The sequence below is a fragment of the Dermacentor silvarum genome, chromosome 5 (genome assembly GCF_013339745.2).
Source record: "Dermacentor silvarum isolate Dsil-2018 chromosome 5, BIME_Dsil_1.4, whole genome shotgun sequence".
In the NCBI taxonomy this organism is placed as follows: domain Eukaryota; kingdom Metazoa; phylum Arthropoda; class Arachnida; order Ixodida; family Ixodidae; genus Dermacentor; species Dermacentor silvarum.
The window spans coordinates 8771374-8788444 of NC_051158.1; the positions used below are offsets into that span (position 1 = coordinate 8771374).

Genomic DNA, 17071 nt, shown 5'->3' on the forward strand with positions numbered 1-17071 from the left:
CGTTCACTCAATAGGTTTACGGACGCACTAAAACTCCCTATGTTTAGTGCATGCTCACATTAGAACTGAATGCCTGTCAAAGTGGAATGTCTATGAACAATCCTTTTCTTTAAGTGATAACTTTTTTCAGACAATGATACTTTAATGCATGGTCAGTCATGTGTCAGTCTATCAACAATCCTTTTCTTTAAGTGTTCATTTTTGCGACAATGATACTTTGATGGTTCTAACTGTAGAGCTGAAGAGGGTGCATGCAGTGTGAAGGAGTATGAAAGGAGAATGTAGTCAGTGGCTTGCGAAGAAATGTTAGAGTGAATGTGGTAGAATTCTTTTTTCCTTACAAGCTGTTGGTCAGATTGAACCAATCCCGGAATTTATGTTGGATGATGCTTGGCATAATGTTGGCCAGTGGTTGGCACGACATAGTAGCCAGCTGAAATCAATCCCCAAGCTAAGCCCAAGCTATTTTGCCATCTTGGCCCAGTTTATGTTTGGTTGGCCGCCATACATCTGGCCAAGGTTGGGCTATAGAAGGGTTATTGGACAGGACACTCTCGGGCACCACTAACCTACAGTATGAGGAGGGGAGCCAAATGCATGAAAGAAGGAGTTTATTTCCTTCTTTCAATCATGCCCTCATAATACCACCTGCAAACATTCGCACGGTGATTGCCTGAAGCAAGCGACGATGGCTCTCGTTCCCAATCAAATTTCGGCCAGGTCAGAGTCCGGAAACAGCGGCTCCATTCAAAGGTCAATGGCGGCATGGGTCAAATACCTCAGCTCCATTCTTGTCTGCCCTGCTCTTGCCTGCATTAGCCGCTATTAAGATCCTAAACTATGCCACAGGCCAGAACAGTTTTTGGAAAGAGACAATAAGTTATGCTCATTTTGTATATCCTTGGGGGGGGGGGGGTGTATCATGGTCTGCACCCGCAATTGCCTTATGGACAATTTATGTTTGATCACATTGCACATTTCAAATGAAGGTGCAATGTTGAATATCACTTTGTTTTCTTGTTTCAGGCTCACACAGATTGACCATCACCTGTTTACCCCTCCCTTACCAACCATTCCCACGCCTGAAGTCCACTAGCCCCCCCAAGATAGGCCAAAGCGTCAGCCTTTCCAATAAGATGTCATTCATTCATTCTTGCTTAAGTTGTTCTGTACCGCACCTGCTCCTGCAATGTCCACATGCATTATGTGTATATAAGTGAATAAATATGTGTATTGGTGCCCATGTGCTAGTACCACCTTCAATCGAATCGCTAGAGAAAGTGTGATCGTGCATAGTAGTTGGTACTAAGCTGAATATCATGCAGTATTTTTTTTTTTACTTTTGTTCTACCCATTTCACTTGCTCAAAAGTCATGTCAGTTACCGTCAAAGTCTGCATGCGTGCACTTGCTAACTGCAGCAGACTACCAACTCACCCAAACATTCATTCATTAGTGCGGTCTCTATCAACATGAAACTGTCACATGGGCACATACTAGCAAATATGTTGTTTATTCAAAATTTTATGTACACACACATAAGCACTGTCACAAAGCCATATATGTACACACACAGTGTCATTCATGTGCAATGGTACAGCAACTCCCACCCTGTATGCTGAGAGCGCTTGCACCAGTATTGCTTGTAAAAACCTGGCGTGATGTACATACCGCCACTTCCCAAGACAACTGTGCACAATGTACTCGTTTGATCAAGTTCATTACGCCACTAGCTAAGCACTGTACATTTCTAACGTGCAATGGAAAAATTAAATAAAATATGAAACAAAAAGCAGCACCCGTTTTGATGTGTTACACTGAATGCTGATCAAAAGCAGCTATAGGTTCAGTTCTGTTTTTCACGGACACACATACACGCACAAACACACAGACAAAATGGCATAGCCAACAGGTCTTGTGCAGCACAGTCTGATATGGCAGAGAACATTCAATCGATAATTGGTTCCAAACATCACTCGTTGACTCACAATGCAATTTTCTTGATGCGGAATTAGCAAAATGTGGCTTTTTTGAATTTGGTACATGTCTGGTTACCCCAACTCATGAATAAAGACAATGTTTCCTGCCATATATGACAGCACTGCACCATATTGCACAACAGAAAAATTCCAGGTTTTTCAATTCAAAGAATTCAATTCAAGAATTCAATTCAAAGGTTACTGGGATGCAGTATGGCCACAGCTCGTGTTCCAATTACTTGTGTCCGCACCTGTACGGCCATGTCACCTTCAAATGCCAAAGTGCAGAGCAATGCAAACGCTGCGGACATACTCAAGTCCTCCAAAAGCAGGAACACAATGCAAAAAATGGGAACATATCAGTGATCCTGGCTGTTTTAGGTCACAAAGTAAACCTTTATGTATAACCTTTAATAAAGTAATGTTATAGAGGTTATAAAGGTTAAAATAATTCTAATGGTCCCTATATAATTCCATAGTAAGACATAAAAAATAAGGAAGGTTAGTCATATTGGAGAAACTGTAAAAATGAGCCTCAGTTACACAAAAATGGTCTGCAGCAGTTAAAAGAAGGAAAGTTTGTGCAACAAGGTGTAACAATGGGCTGGTCGGCAGTCAAATAAAGGAAGTGTGAGACCTAAAAGACACATAGAACCAGCTGCCTGTCTCTTCAGTCTTCTATTTCTTGTTTTTTGTTTTGTTTAGTTTTTTATTGTGTGCTAAATAAATTGAAAATCCTTCTGCAGGCAAAAGAGACTGCACCAAGCTTTAAGGGAACAATTTACAGCAAATGCATTACCCTAAACATGGGGGAATGATAAAGTAGTAAGCTCACATAAGACCTGGAACATTTCAATGAGGAAGTTCATTATAGTGATGTACAGTAGCAATACTTTTATTTTGTCCCCTTTTAGTTTATTAGAGTTTGTCAAAAATCAAGACATTTCATGTTAATGTAGTTGCGTGATAAGAAGGTCCTCCACATTTTTTCATATAAACAGAGGCAAGAACTTACGCAAAACTATACCTGATACAGCACATGGAGGGACAAAATATCTGTCTCACGAACACCATAGGAAATTTTCAAATGTTCACACATTTTATTACGCCTGTTCCACTCTGAAAACATCAACAGACATTTTAACAGGTCTTTCTCAACTCTCAAGATATGGGCAGAGGTCCCTTTGCCATGATTGAAACAAGCTTTAAGGAGATTTTGATCTCGTGAATCCTGTGATCAAGCTTTTCTCAAACTGTGGTCCCAAATCCAGTGCCTAGTTTCACAAAATCTCGCGAATGTGAAGCCATCTCCGAAACTGATCGCCCAAGAATACTGCCCCATGGCGGATAGTGGACTTCACTTGGGAGTAACACAACCACATGTAACGGAGATTGTAGTCTATGTGCAACATAATGGCAGATCGATATGTGTGGCTGTTTTCATGACTGCAGTGGGACAACTGCGCATATACTTTTCTATTTCAAAATTTGGCACACTGCAGTCAATAATGGCTCCAGGTATACATGACTTTTTCCGTTAAACCAATGACCAATCTTCGCTCAAATTTTGCACAGAGGTACCATTTTGCATAAAATTTTGGTTAATACCACATTTGCAGGCATTGCTTATCAGTTCCATAACAATAAATCTGATGTTCGCGTTGTTTGAAAAGACGCCACTGTTAATGATGCTGCAACGAAATGGTGGCACCATCTGTCATCGCTTCGGCGAAACACAGTACACGCAACGCGCCGCTGGATGGGTAGAGGCAGGGAAGAAGAGTTTTTTATTGAGATAAAACTATATGCAAAGAAAACATTTTAAAAGCATCCACACAATAAATTATCCTTCCTCAATCCCATCCAGTGGCATATCATGTGTGCGTTTTGCCATAGCGGTGATAGATGGAGCCACTGTTACATTGCAGCAAAATCACCATGTTTTGAGTGGCGTTGTTTCAGACAATATGAGCATCAAATTTCCTGTGGACAAAACTGGCATGTAATGCCCATAAATGTGGTATCAAACTAGACTTCATACAAAATGGAACTTCTGTATGAAATTCGAGTGGCGATCAGCCAGCTATTGAGCCGAAACAGTCATGCATATCTGGCGCTGTTACTGATGCAATAGTCTATATATATGCCAGGACATATGGTGGTCCCTTCCCTTCTGCAATTTAACATCTTTTCCCATCTGTTTTGTGCTGCCCGTAGCCCTGCACTGCAAAATTATAATTAAAAAAAAGAGCAGTGGTATACAACAGCCAATTTTAAAATATATTTCGAAGCAAATAATGCAGGGGGTTGGCTGATGAGAGCTCTTATTTCTCTGTGCATTTGGATGAGAGATTTGTCCACAGTAAATAAAGCATCCTTTTAAGTGAGGGCCAGAAAATGCTTTCTTGAAACAAATGAACAGCTCTCAAGAATGTTTAAGAATGTTTAGCATCACCAAAGGCCAGCATCTGTGTATTAAGTGCTGCAAGTCTCTTTCTCCTTCTGCACGATTAATCATTTTTAAAGTATAATGTCTTTTCCTTATAAAAAAGAGCAAAACAAAAAACTTACAGAAGAGCGTTTAATACTGAGTTAACTGTTGATGGTCCAACAAACAATTTTGCCACAGGATGTGAGGAATGACGAGAAGATAGCAATTTATGTCATATTTGAAGGTGGAATCACATTACTTCAGCAAAGGCAAAATCACGTAACCAACAGTGCAAAATATTCCTGGTCTGCAGCAGGGTCTAGCTTTATTCCTGCCTGACCACACGAAGATGGGTGGCTGAGACATAGGCACAAGAAACACTTCCCAGGGACAAATCCAATTGCCAAATAAATGCTGTAAAGCAGCTTCAAAGCTCCAAACAAGAAGCAGAAGACGCTTTTCCAGTGCCATGTACTTTCATTTCAGGTCCAACACTACCAGGTAAGCCACCACTTCCAGACCTTCTAATTGCAGACAAATTCATGCACATGGACATGAAAGTGCCACTTCTCAGAACTATCGCAGTTTCCGATCAGTAGGCCCCATCATTGTTTTGCTCTTAATCAATGAACCCAGAATCGCTGCACACGAGAAAAAAAGAGCCCATTCAAAACTCATGCGCCACACGCAAGCATGCACACACACAGCATTCGGGAAATGTCACCAACCTATCCGCTTTTTTCACTGAAGACGCCCAGTAAGCAGCACCCAGCACTTTGCTACAAGCAGTCAGGGTCAAGCTCATGGTAAACAATAGCCCAACTTTGCTTTTAGTGCAAAATGCTGGAAATGGCAGTGACAAGCAGGCCTACCTGGACAGGCAGCACCGAAGATCTGACAAGCACTTCCTTCAACTAGGCACCTGTTCCTTTATCGTACGAACGAAACACATTCAGTTACCAGTCATCCACACATCAATGTTGCTATAATGAGTGCAAAATTACAGTTACGGTTAGTCCACTTCAACAGCACGAAGCACAGCCAGAAACAAACTTCTAGGTGCTAAGCTGGCTTGTGCACATACACATAAAATATACTATGCAGTAAGAACCAAACTACCTCAGTGCAGCATTCGGGAACAGTGTGTCCAGGCAGCTAGAAATAGTTTCACCAGCACAAAAAAAAGTGTTGGACGAGTGATGCTCTCAAACACAAGTGGCAATGGACCTGCACACACCGCTACAACTTCTCAAGTGTACCGCCCCTTCCGCATATCTTGATAATTTTTAGTAATGGCCTCCGAGGATGACTAACTAGACAAACAGTGGCCAAATCTTGTTATTTCCCAGGACAAAAATGTACAATCTTTTTTGGATAGACAAGTTGTCAAGCTGCACAGTATCTAAGAAGGACTCCATTCACTATACTAAAATTAGTGGTCAACTCACTCGGACAAAAATAAAGAGCTCGTGCAGTTCACATTGACGGATAAAGCGAGACCACCTCACAATGTTGTTAATACTGAGAAAAATGGCACAGTGCCTGCTGAAACATGCTTCACCTGCCAAGGTGCGACAGTTTGAGGCAAAAGTTATAAAGCAACAAAGTAGGCATCTGATTCCACAAGAGACTCTGGCTCAATGCAATAAGCATTGCAACAACAAAAAAGTAATCTCGATGCTGGACTTGGACAAGATATGGAAGAAACACATGCGAGTACAAGTGCTTATTTTAACCACAAACGGTGCACCCTCAAACATTGTGCTGTTGGTGCCTGAGATATGCCTAAACGTCCTTATTAAAACTCATGTTGTGTGTTCTTCAGTGTGGAACATTGCAGAGCTTTAACTCTGTGTGATATGCAACATGTTACTGTGATATGTTAGGCCCAGTGCACATGTTTGTCCTAGACCGTGGACAACTATCATGACTAGAACTGAGGTCTAAACAAGCGCGAATAAAACAAGGACACGAGGAAACAAATACTACAGACAAGCACTGACTGCCAACTGGAAGTTTATTTGAAATTCTTCAGCCATTTATACTTTTTACAGCATAGGCATGCGTACACCAGTCACATAAACAAATGGAGACAAATGTGACGAAGGAGACAAATGTGTAAGCTTTACCTCTCTCGCTTCGTCGGAGAAAGAAATAGCTTTTTTGCATGAAAGATTAGGATGTTGCTGATTTTGCTGATATTTATGTGACTGGTGTATGCATGCCTATGCTGGAAAAAGTATAAATGGCTGAAGAACTTCAAATAAACTTCTAGTTGGCAGTCAGCGCTTGTCTGTGGTATTTGTTTCTTCGTGTCCTTGTTTTATTCGCGCTGTTTAAACCTCAGTTCTAAATATGAACCAACTAGCCCTCATTCAAGACCTTACTTATCATGGCTACCACCGATTACTCTGATTGCATAACAACACAGCAGTTCCCAGATAGCTGAGACCACCCACTTCGATCCAAATTTGCCCTTGCTACTTGCTCTCTGTCACGAAAACAAGAAATAAATGGCAAAATCAGCCATTTCTTAGCCTCATGTCACGCTGATGACAAAGCAATGTTTTGGCCGTATTATTGAGATTAGTTCTTTGTTTTCAGAAAGCTAGGAATACGTATAGAGGTTGAATGGAGTCTGGAAAGTCTATTTAGACCTAGCAGGTAGCAGCACAGCATTAGTGTTGCTGATGTGTCACCAATCAGGAAAACGCTAAAAGTGTACTTCTTCACTACATCATTAATTATTATCTGGTCTAGCATGGTACGCAATGACGGTATGCTGGAATATTAATCTCTTGGCTAGTCTACAGTGCTACCATGAAGAGGTGACACATGTGCTGTAGCCCTAATGTATCACGGTAACACATCGCACATTATGCAAAGTTAAAACTCTGTTCTAGCGCCAGCATCCTGTGAACACTGTCTTGATGGCAGAAACTACAACCACTGGTGTCAGGTGGCATGCAATGCATTTCAGACAGACTGTTGGTGCACCCATTTCATCTTGTGAGAAAAAAATAACTGCAGTTACTAATCACATGGACCACATTTTGGCTGGCACTAGGGTGGGGCCATTGCGCATCGTGATTCCAGGTGACACCATGCCAAAAATACACCGGAAGCGCTTTCCCTGCGGTTGTTGCTATACACGGCATGTTTTGTAGCCAGACGGTGCCAGCAACTTCATTTTTATTTGCACTAACTAGAATCTGCATGCACGGCTCATCATGCAGACATAGGCAGAACAAAAATAAGCAGACGGGTATTCTTCAACTACCTACTCACACATGAAGACACATCATTTGAAAGTGTGTGCCGACTGTGATTACAAACTCAAATAAAAGTGTGGGAGAGAAAGAAATGCTTGACTTGGTGCAAGCTGTCTTAACAGCCCAAAGTAGTGAACACCAGCCTGTGTCAACACCATACAGACAGTATGCATCCTTTCGTCTGTTGCATGTTCTTTGCATTTCACAAAGCTCTGTACAACGAGAGCCTGGCCGAACACACCACCAACTTGACAAAGGTGAAAATGTTCTATCACACATTCACTAGTACAAACGCTGCCTCTTAAGTTGACATGGATCTCTTGTTTTGTTTGCCATCATGCAAGAGCACATGTGAAATGAGCTATATTCAGAGGCAATGCCTTCAGACTATTTACCTGTTGCCACATGCAGTACAGTGAACTTCAAATGTGACGAGACATGAAAAATTGGTTTGGATTATCGTACGAACCGATGTTAAAATTGAAAGCACGTAAAGAACATGGTTTCCTCCTGAGACATTAGTACAGGGTGAAATTAAAATGCAGATCAGATTAACTGATCTTGAATTAAAGGAAACAACTGTATCAGCAGCAATACGTGCCCCCTTCAACAAGGCAGCATACCCAGCCGTGCTTTCATCCACATATATGACACAGTTACTTATTTCAGTGCATACTGTGATGATGGTGAGATTCAGGTCTTGCTTTACATGCGCCACACCATGCAGCTTCAGCCAGCACATGCGCTGACATGAATCTGGAATGGCTCATCACTTTAGCTTTACTATTTCGTGGATCGCTGATTTCAGAAGCAGAACAGTCTGATGTGCGTGCTGATATTAAGTCCAGCACAGCTCCACAAGAAGGGGCACATTCTTGAGAAAACATACTGGTCTGCGTATGCACTCGATGCAGTGCACTTCGTGTCACATTTGGAAGCTTTCGACATTCTATCTGGTAGCTGTCGAGAGACCAATTCTGGAGGGATTCAAACAATGCTCTCACTCGGCAATTACTGCTTTTCATGAAGAGCTGTTTTCATTGCAATGATTCACAAACCTACTTTTAAAAGGACAATGCCCCACTTTTGTACATGTTGTAAATAAACATGATCCTCTAGCGATCAACAGTCGTTGAACACAGGACGTTTCTGGAGCCAATGCTTCTGACAGGTGGACTTGTCTTCATCAGGACTACAGCTTGTACAAGCTGTTACCCTGACGAAGTTCACTTGCTGTGACACTGACTCCAGCAACAACCCTTGTTCAAGCACTGTTGATCACTTCTTCAATTCTATATCTTCCTTCTATCCTCTGTCTTGGCATGACCTGCTAGGGACATGTTCACAACACATTATACCTTAACTAGCTGCTAATGCTAGCTGCTTGTGGAACTTGTTCAACGCTAAAATTAGCTGTCAATTTGGTGTTCAGGCAGGTAAGTGCCATTCCTGTGGTTGCCCAAGTGGCTGCAGAAGAATCCCACTGGGCCTTCTAAGCGGACTGGGCGAAAGCCGTTTCAAGTACGCGTAACTCGCCACAGCTCGTATGCATGCAAAGATGCAGGTCGCAACAGCGTCATGCAGCTGGAGATGACAAACCGCGTCATGCCCGACCAAAGTCGCCAGGGGCTGCCTGTCATACGCAAGTGCTGTTGTGCGGGCCCCCGTGGGTGTACGTCGCCCTCTGCCCCTGCGGCTCGAGGCTGACGTCTTCGGCCGACGGCGTCATCTGGATGCTAGGCGTGCCGCTGCTGCTGGCTCCACTGCTCCCCACGGGCTGTGCAGTGCTGCTTCCACTGTAGACAGCCTGGATACGCAAGAAGCATGTACCTCAGCACAAATGCAGGCACTACTTTAAAAAATTGCACCACTAGTCCATCTGTGCGGACCAGGCAAACTGTACTCAAGCAAGCATTAATTTGCTGCACTAACTACCGTATTCAGCAGACGAAAACTATTATCTCACGTGGCACCCTGTCTAACACTGCGCCAAAGATGGAAGTTACAAGCTGACTGTATATTAAATACCTTGGAATAGTCATTGGTAATTATTGCACCTCAAGCCCACACATTAGAAACACAACTTCACCCCAGTGGCATTCCTCGTTCGACCACTGCTTATCACTTCAAGTCTTCTCAAAAACTTCTGTCTTGAACGGTAGGCAAGGAAACAAAAACAGTACTTTGCAATAATTCAGGATTCCCAACACTACAGTCCCGCTGTAAGTTGCCACTACTAAAAATGCTACACAACATAAAACAATAAACTTTAGTGCTGGCATGACAATTAACAGTGCACGGCCAACTTGAGAAGAACATGACAGACCCACATCAGCACCTTTCAGTAGAAAAGAAGCCTATAAAGATTTTTTTTCCAAGGTCGATCTCAGACTAGAATAACCTCCTTAGTGGCGCTGCGTGCTTATCGTAAATGAAATCTCCTGTAGTCGCTGCAGTGCCATCACTTTAACGCACCGACATTGTTGCTTTATAATGCGCACTGCACTTACCCTTACATATAACCTTTCCTGGTGTTAGTGTAGCATTTTTATTCTCTCCCCCCTTACCTGACATTTTCGCCCACATGTCTGTCTTTCTGTCTTGCGTTTGAGGAGTGTACAAGATGGATACAAGTGGCATATAAGATTGTTGCCCAGTGACTTTTATCGTTTTCTTTGTGCGTGTTATATTTAGTCCCTTCTTTTTGTAGTGCATAAGATAGAGGCTAAATGCAAGATGAATTGTCTCAAAATAGCTCGTGGGGACACTCGACTCTCTCACATCCCTTGACGCTCATTTTCTCTGCATGACTCTCACACCCCTTGACAACTGTCTTTCCCACACGACTCTCGCATCTGGGATTCAGCTTCCCTGCATGACATGTGACAATAGGGAGTAGGGATCGGTAGTTCCCAGCTGCGAAGAGATATGGCATGAATGTTTGCTACATGGGTGTCACCTGACGGTGTGAACATTCCAGTGAGAGGAACTCGTTTAATTCTTTCCCTTCTTTCTCTTCTATGTGCTTGATGGTGCATTTTGCAGGATTTTTTGACGGCTGCCATGGGCGAACGCAATCACTCGAATGCAACTCCATTCGCAGGACTACACTCATGAGCATCAGTGTCCGGCAAGGGCAAACAGCATTCGCTTAGTATCCTTGTGTGATGAGTTGAACGTCTTAGATTCTGAATGTATTTTGAATGGATGTCAGCATGGAACAAAAAGGGACAAGACACATTAACTGTACTTCCAACTGATCTTTTGTACACATGACGGCACAATTGATACAAAGATTTGTGAAAAAGAAAAAAAGATAAAAAATTACCTTACCCGAAATTTTACCAAGAACCCCAACATAGAAAACTCACACGGGTAACAGGAGATCACCAGGTGCCATATGCACAAACGATCAAGTCAAACAAGCTACCAGTAAGTGTGAAAAATCAAAAGTAGAAATGCAACATCACACAATCGCCTTAAGGACAACGTTGCTTTATGCTAGCAAGATAGGAATGCTCCTTCTCAGACAAAAGTAGTGATGGCTTTCCAGTTTTACGCTGACTAACATTCAAAATGCAGTACCAGATTGCCCCAATTACCACCTCGCTGCTCCTAGATTCCTCAGTGTGTTCCGTCAGCATGTTCCATTCGTGGCATTTTGCTAGCTGGCTTATTGCATGGAAGGTGCAATAAATATCTTTTCTTTTTTCGCTTCTTTCGGCTGTGTCCTCTGTTGACACGAGCAAGTCAGACACCACAAGCACTCTTTTTTGTCGATTGCCTTGTGTGCAGCTTAAGAATGGGAAGCAAGTTCCTCTCACACACAAGTTAACCATGCTGCAAATTGACAGCACTCATGCCGTCTCTCAATGCAGCTGCGTCATTACGATACCAAGTCTCCATCATCGCATGTGTGATGCAGGAAAGCTAAGTGCCAGGCATATGCAAGAGCCTTGCGGGGAAGACAAACATCAGGACACATGAGAGAGTTGAGTGTCCTCAAAAGGTTTCAAGCCTGCCCACACAGTTCCAGCTGGCTTTGGCCCAGACACCCTTGGTTCAGATAAGACCCACCTTGAGGACCTGCTGGCAGGCATCCGAGTCCAATGGTATCGGGTCTTCGTTCTCACGGTTGAAGATGATCAGCGCAATCTTGGCTGGGTGGGGAACAGCCGGGGGAAGACTTGGCCGCTCGCTGCCGCCTTCCTGCCGCTTCCATGGGGCCCTGCCACCAAAGGATTGTCCTTCGTTTCAATGGCACCCTGCCACTATGCATTTCCTGCCAACTGTGAACTCCGTATTCATATTTGTAAAAATCTCACAGACACAACAATGCAGGGCAGGGGCAAAGGAGACAATAGCACGCATTACCATCAAACAACAGTAAACTTGGAACAGCAGAGATATTGTTTTTAGAGCATAGCAACTTGTTCAGCGACATTGCTGTTGTTGATCTTGCCTGCTTGGGGAACCTGTTTGAATAAGCTTTCTCGGAGCAAGAACCCTCTTAACGTCCTTTCAATGACTTCCAAAAGTATGGTCGGAGAACCGACGAGCAAAACTTTCACGTGAACAGAATTTATTTTTCGTAAAGTCTGACATAACATTCATGAAATCGTAGAGCAAGCCCAACTTCATAAGCTTCACAGAAAATTCAGAAGAGTTGGCAGGTATGCATTTCAAACAATAATACTACCCACATGACCACAGGGACAGCAGCTTAAATAACCAGACCTGCCAGCCTTAAAATTTGAAAAATGCTACAGTTAGGCCCAAGAAATACAAAATTTTAGGGGAAAACACGAAAAATTATTTCATTAAGTACTTGAGATGCTGACTATTCATTAAACTTTCAAGTACTTTGTTGCGTACGGGCACTCTGAAGAGCCACTGAGCTCTGATTTCATGGCAGGAATATTCAGTGCTACAAAAACAGAAATGTTCATATGTTTATCTAATATACCCGTACCAGTGGCCAAACTTTCAATTGCCATTATACAACAATTCTATGAGAATTCTACGAGTTGGTGGCGCTGCTGCGTGCAGGTCCAAATAACAGAGCAAATTTAAAATACAACATTCTGAACTTTCGGGTATTTTTATTGTTTTGAAATTAGTTGTGGTACAGACTGAATGCAAATGAAAATCCTAAGATTATTGATGTCAGTATGACTATCATAAAGCAACTTGAATACATTGGCAGGTATGCATGGCCTAAAACTATAAACAGATACCACTTATGCAACATAAAAGCAGTTTTTCTAACTGTATTACAGCGGAAGATCGTTGATACGATTCTGCATAATACGTATTTCGGATTAATACAGTGGTTTTCTTATATAACATTTCCTTCTCTTATATACGATTAATCTCGGATAATACGATTTTCGGATGATACGTTTTATTTTCCGGTTCCCGTGAAGATCGTATCAACGAGATTCTACTGTATACAATTGTGTATGTCATAACTACTTCTTTAAGTAACATGAACAAAGAAGGTAAGAAACAAATTTTCACAATAAATTCACCATCCAACTAACAGTTGTCACCTTTTTGTTTTGGATGTGGTTGTGTGGGAAGCTGTCGATGACTGTGGGTTGAATGCAGATGGATCCAGGTAAGGAGTGTGTATGTGGATTTTTCCTGCGCAACAAGAATTGGCAGTACAACTGCTATAGTACTGCAGCACATAAAACGCCATGAACTAGAAAAAATAGAGAGCAGATAATGGCCCAAATATGAAATTGGATGTTCATAAGACATGCCCACAGTGGCAGTACAGGCATAAACAAAGCCGCACTGCAAAAAAAAAAAAGTGTCGGGATAAAAAATACTGTTATCTTCACGGAAGAACAACATTCTTTCACAGCAAATACTTGGGCGCAGACATCTGATGCTTGCCCACAGTCCACTGTACTTTACATTTTAAGCACAGACACAATGCGCATGACAAGCAGGTTAAGTCAGTTTACGGAATTCTGCTAATTGGCATTCTAGTATTACACATACTGCTGACACTCTTCTACTCTGCAGAGAAGCACTTTAAATTTTTAATAGTTTTTTAACCACTGGTCTGAATTGGGGTGGGTTGACATTTCTAAAAGATTTCATCAGAACATCTTCTTGTTTTACTGTTGGAACTACATGAATTCAACCTGAGCTGCACATCACTTCAGTCTGTCGAACAGGCTAGAGCATGCTCACTTTTGCATAATGGCTGAATTTTCTGCGTCACTTGTTCACCAGTTCAAGGTGGATCAACAAAACCAGTAGCAACACTGTAATGACTCTATATACCTTGTTAGAAATGAAAACAAAGTCGGAAGGGGTATTTTCAGAATTAGCTGAATGTCACTGCAAGCACGAAATGTGCGTTGAACAATGGCATGTAAAAAAGCAGATTTCATGTGCCGTTTACAGCCACGTTCCTGCTCACTGAGAAGGTGACGGGATTCATTAGCGAACACAGCATTATGGTTACACAAAGTCATGCAGCTGAACTCATTGATATCCCTCCCCAAGGACATGGTCTTTTCCACTCTCCGTGTTTACATAGTTTACAGTAGAACAACGCTGATACGTTTTTTACGGGACCGTAAAAAAAACAAAAACATAAGAGCCGGGAAACGCAAGAGCCAAGAAACAGGAAAAATTGAGAAATGAGAGTAGTGGTGAACTGCACACAATTTAATTTTAATTCTTACGTTTGAAAAAAAAAGTTGCAGTTTCACCCGAAATTCGCAGCATTGATTGCGATAGCAAATTAGTAGACAGCTATACAAAGTAAGGATAGTAGTTTTATCATCCACATAAACTTGCAAACATTCGCTTATTAACTATATTAACAAGCATGGCGTCAGCGTGCACAGGCAAACATGAACACATCATACTCAATCGCGCGCACACTCGCTGTCATAAAATGCTGGCGTGAGCAAGTCAGGTGCACCGATTGAATAAGCAGCTATTCGAACAATCGTGCAAACTATTGAGCAGCCGTTGTCACATAACATGCTTGAACCGTTTTGCGCTGAACTGGCAACCACCATTATTTTTTTCTGTTTAGATTCGGCTCAGGTTCAGGGATGTTCCAAAAATATTGGTTCGAGTTCAGGTTCTGTTTCGCAACTTTCGCCCAAAACTGCAGTCACCCCAAAAGTTACCCCTAAAGAGAGAGTTCAAATGAAATAGATTTTTGTTCATAATGCCACACTACAATGTGACAAGGGTTGCTTGTGGCATTGTTGTATTGATATTCATGGCAGCTGAAATGGCAGTGTTGCATCTCACTCGTCGGTATGACAACTCGGAAGCCTGAAAGTGCCCCAAACCATGTTTTCCAGATTTTTTCAGCTGTTTTCCCATGTTCTTTAAGACCACTTTCTTTCACGTTGCCGTAACAATCAGAGATCACAAGTAAATAGGTAACTAGTGCAATACAAGTCGTGGCTGACAGAGCACAAAGCACGAGTTTTGCAAGGAAGCTCTGCAGAGCAAGCCGTGATATTGGTGCAGAAGACTGACCTTTGGGAAGGTGGACGACCCTGGAGGTGTCTAGGTCCACAGCTCCGTGTGTCTGTGCGAGCTCTCTGTACTTTGTCAGATCCACATCCACCACCTGTTCGGACAAAGGAGATACATAGTCGGGCACTCTAACATGCATGTACGCAAGGCTGCCGTTTATGGTCACATGGAACATTCGGAACTGAAACAAAGTACAAGGCACGCAACACCAGACCAGCCGAACTTATTATTTTTGTAAAGAACTACAGTTGAAGCCAAGAAATATAACTGAATGAAAAATAGTAAAATCATTTTAATACTCAAGATGCTGACTGTTTACTTAAAAAAATCACACACTTTATTTAAAAACTCTGATTGGCACTGGCTCTATAGTCGCAGCTAGAACAATCAGCTTCGTACCGACCCTCGTTAAATCATAAAATCGGATAATTCAGACTCGTTCTCTAGTCCTGGCAGGCCGTATGCAAAATTAAATGGCATCAAACTCACATTAATAAGGATGCATTTGGCCGCACGCCGGTTAATTTGGACAAATGACGGAGTGCAGAGTGGTGCAAATGCACGTTGTAAAAGATCAAAAGAGGCACTGGTGTTCAACCAAAATAAAGCAGCGGAGTTCGCATTGCCATTCATCAGCGAAAAATGACAGGAACACCAGAACACTCCATGTTTATTTGTCATTATGACCCTTATTCTTGCATTTGATGCTGTTCATGCCACTGCATTGGGCAGTGCCTTTAGAATGACGTAGTCGCCTTCAGTGATTACGTCAATAGTGACCATGGTTTTGACCACAGCTGTTGCGCCTAACAACAGTTTTGTTCTCGGTGCGCGCGCTGGCTGCATGCCTTTCAGAACCACGTAGTCAACATCCGTGATCGCGCCGACAGCGACCCTGTTTCTTCTGCAGTGCAAGTCAGACACTCGCTGAAGCTTGCTCTGTCCTCTGCTATGCTGCTACATTGAGCTGTGCAATGACGTTCAAAGACGACTGAGTAATAAATAGTGTCTTGCATGCAGCGCCACTCCCCCCCCCCCCCTCTCAAGACGTTAACGGTTCTTCAGCTTACCTTGTCCCAGTGTTGTGGGCGAAGGCAAAACATTATCTGCGATCTTTCATATGAGCCCTTTGCACTATTCAGAGTCTACCACCATTTAGCTTCAAGAAAAGCAGCCTAATGACACATGCATTGCAGTCTGGGTTACAATAAACAAAGCAACTTGGTGTTAATATACTTTGAAGCAATTTATGCGTATTAATATTTGACGAAACGGGTTAAAGAACACTTTCTATGGTTGCACTGCTTTTGTTTAATGCCGGACTGTCTTGCATGGGGTTGCTACAGATGATAGCCAGTCAAATGACAAACCTGAAGTGCAAATGCCACATCATCCTCCAGCAGGGGCACCAAGAACTCAGGCGAGAATGTTTCAGAGTAGAGCTGGGCTGCCAGGCCTGCAATAAAAGCAGTCCCCTTCTTCAGAACATAAAACACCCAGACCATCTGATAGCATCCCCAACTGAAGCACCAAATGAGCCCAGCATCTAGTACAAAGACTACCAACATTTCGATATTGTGTGGTGCCCGAGAAAGTTCGCAAAAGGCACCAATGGAGAGCAAGATGCATCATGCAACATGTTCAGCTGCTCTGCTGTCTTATGTTTTACCTTCTGCTTTTAGCATGTCCGGTGCCACATGGCAACAGCTCTGCTCCCTCAACAGCAAATCCCCTGACATTTAGAAATGCAGAGGGCAGAACTGCGCTGCACAAGGACCACCAATGAACTACGGTGCCGCAATCCAGATCCTGAGTGGGGCATTAACAACTGCTTGCTGCGAACTGCCCCTCAGAGAGTCTAACATG

General features: G+C 42.7%; 1 protein-coding gene across 2 annotated transcripts in view; it reads right to left on the reverse strand.

Annotated features, from left to right (window-relative positions):
* Nucleotides 1-1493: 1493 nt before the first annotated feature.
* The window catches only part of LOC119452861 (uncharacterized), a 60058-nt gene continuing 44480 nt past the window's right edge, over nucleotides 1494-17071 (reverse strand). For both annotated transcript variants that reach the window (XM_037714810.2, XM_049667349.1), the window contains 5 exons: nucleotides 16576-16661; nucleotides 15206-15299; nucleotides 13234-13327; nucleotides 11759-11909; nucleotides 1494-9488 (listed from right to left, as the gene is read on the reverse strand). In XM_037714810.2, coding sequence (XP_037570738.1) covers nucleotides 9318-9488; nucleotides 11759-11909; nucleotides 13234-13327; nucleotides 15206-15299; nucleotides 16576-16661 — 596 coding nt within the window. In that variant the 3' untranslated portion in view covers nucleotides 1494-9317. The remainder of the gene's footprint in view (nucleotides 9489-11758; nucleotides 11910-13233; nucleotides 13328-15205; nucleotides 15300-16575; nucleotides 16662-17071) is intronic.